Below are 1,112 nucleotides of genomic sequence, written 5' to 3'. Positions count from 1 at the left end.
TGATGTTCTCGTTCCTTTGCTAGCCACAAGTACTATCATATTTTGAGAACAAGAAAAAGAAAATTACCTGGAGCAAGTTGCAAATCTCACAATCAAATTTTATATGTACAATTCATGGGTAGACGTACTGGAAACAACAACTAGCATTTGATTGAGAATAGAATTGCCACATCAATACTCCGGTCGATCATCCGACAGACCTTTCAGCTTTTAGTAGAAACTTCTGGCCTCGTCCATCAGTCCGCTGGTAGTCAAAGACTGTTTCATGGATTGAATAGGAGAGGTTGCCCTCTGTGTTAGCTCATATGTTTACTTTGTCTTAACAATTTAATAGGCAAAGACAAATTAAAGAACACAAATTTCACCATACCCCAGTCTTGCTGATTCTGGTTCCTCATCCTTTTCCGCATGATGTGGTTTGCTGAGTTCCAAACGAACTAGATTTGCACCATCTCGAGCAGCAATGCTGCACTGGCTAGAAGAACTTGTAATCGCCCCATTTGCTTCTCGCTGCCCATTTAGCTGAAAAATTGAATTGAACATGCATGACAACTTACAGACATGCAAGGTTTGTGTATTATGTAAGGAGTACTCTTCTATACTCCCTTTATCTTATTTTAATTTTGCATGGGTGGTTCTCTTATACCTACGCACCTTGCTTTGCAAATATATATTCTCTTGATGAATGATATTTAGTTCCTTGTGCAGCTCAACATTTTCTTGGTGTACGAGGTTTCCCTGCAGTTAAAAAAGGTTAGGCTAATTGGAAATAAAATGGGCCGCCCTCTGTGATATGGTGGTAGTAGTGTTGCAATGGTGAAATCACAAATTGACCTTCTTATTGAACTCTTCAATTTCATCAATCGTAAGTTGGTCCTGGAAAGAACAATATGATTAGTGCCACTACAAAGATGTACGATCATGGTAACGTTAAGCATTACCTTTGCTAGTCGAATGTTATGCAGGCTCGTTTCTAGTTGCTTCTCTAAACCACTTAAGTCTTCCAAACCTAAGCCAGATAAATGTTGTCCCAACAATTGCCTGAAATGGTTTAGCAAATTAGCGCAAATGTGTAATTATTGTTTTTTGAGTATGAATATTACATCTATTAA

General features: G+C 38.2%; 1 protein-coding gene across 1 annotated transcript; it reads right to left on the bottom strand.

Annotated features, from left to right (window-relative positions):
- Window positions 1-370: 370 nt before the first annotated feature.
- Window positions 371-1,041, bottom strand: LOC119344709 (agamous-like MADS-box protein AGL16; the record flags this gene model as incomplete). The annotated part of the gene is made up of 4 exons (XM_037615067.1): window positions 371-522; window positions 655-738; window positions 835-876; window positions 942-1,041. Coding segments are annotated over 4 exons (378 nt in total), but the record flags the coding sequence as incomplete, so codon positions are not given.
- Between the last annotated feature and the right edge of the window lie 71 nt (window positions 1,042-1,112).

The sequence above is a fragment of the Triticum dicoccoides genome, unplaced genomic scaffold (assembly GCF_002162155.2).
Source record: "Triticum dicoccoides isolate Atlit2015 ecotype Zavitan unplaced genomic scaffold, WEW_v2.0 scaffold181197, whole genome shotgun sequence".
NCBI classification, from domain to species: Eukaryota; Viridiplantae; Streptophyta; class Magnoliopsida; order Poales; family Poaceae; genus Triticum; species Triticum dicoccoides.
The sequence above is the reverse complement of the archived record's forward strand: the minus strand, read 5'-3'. Positions and strand labels throughout refer to the sequence as shown.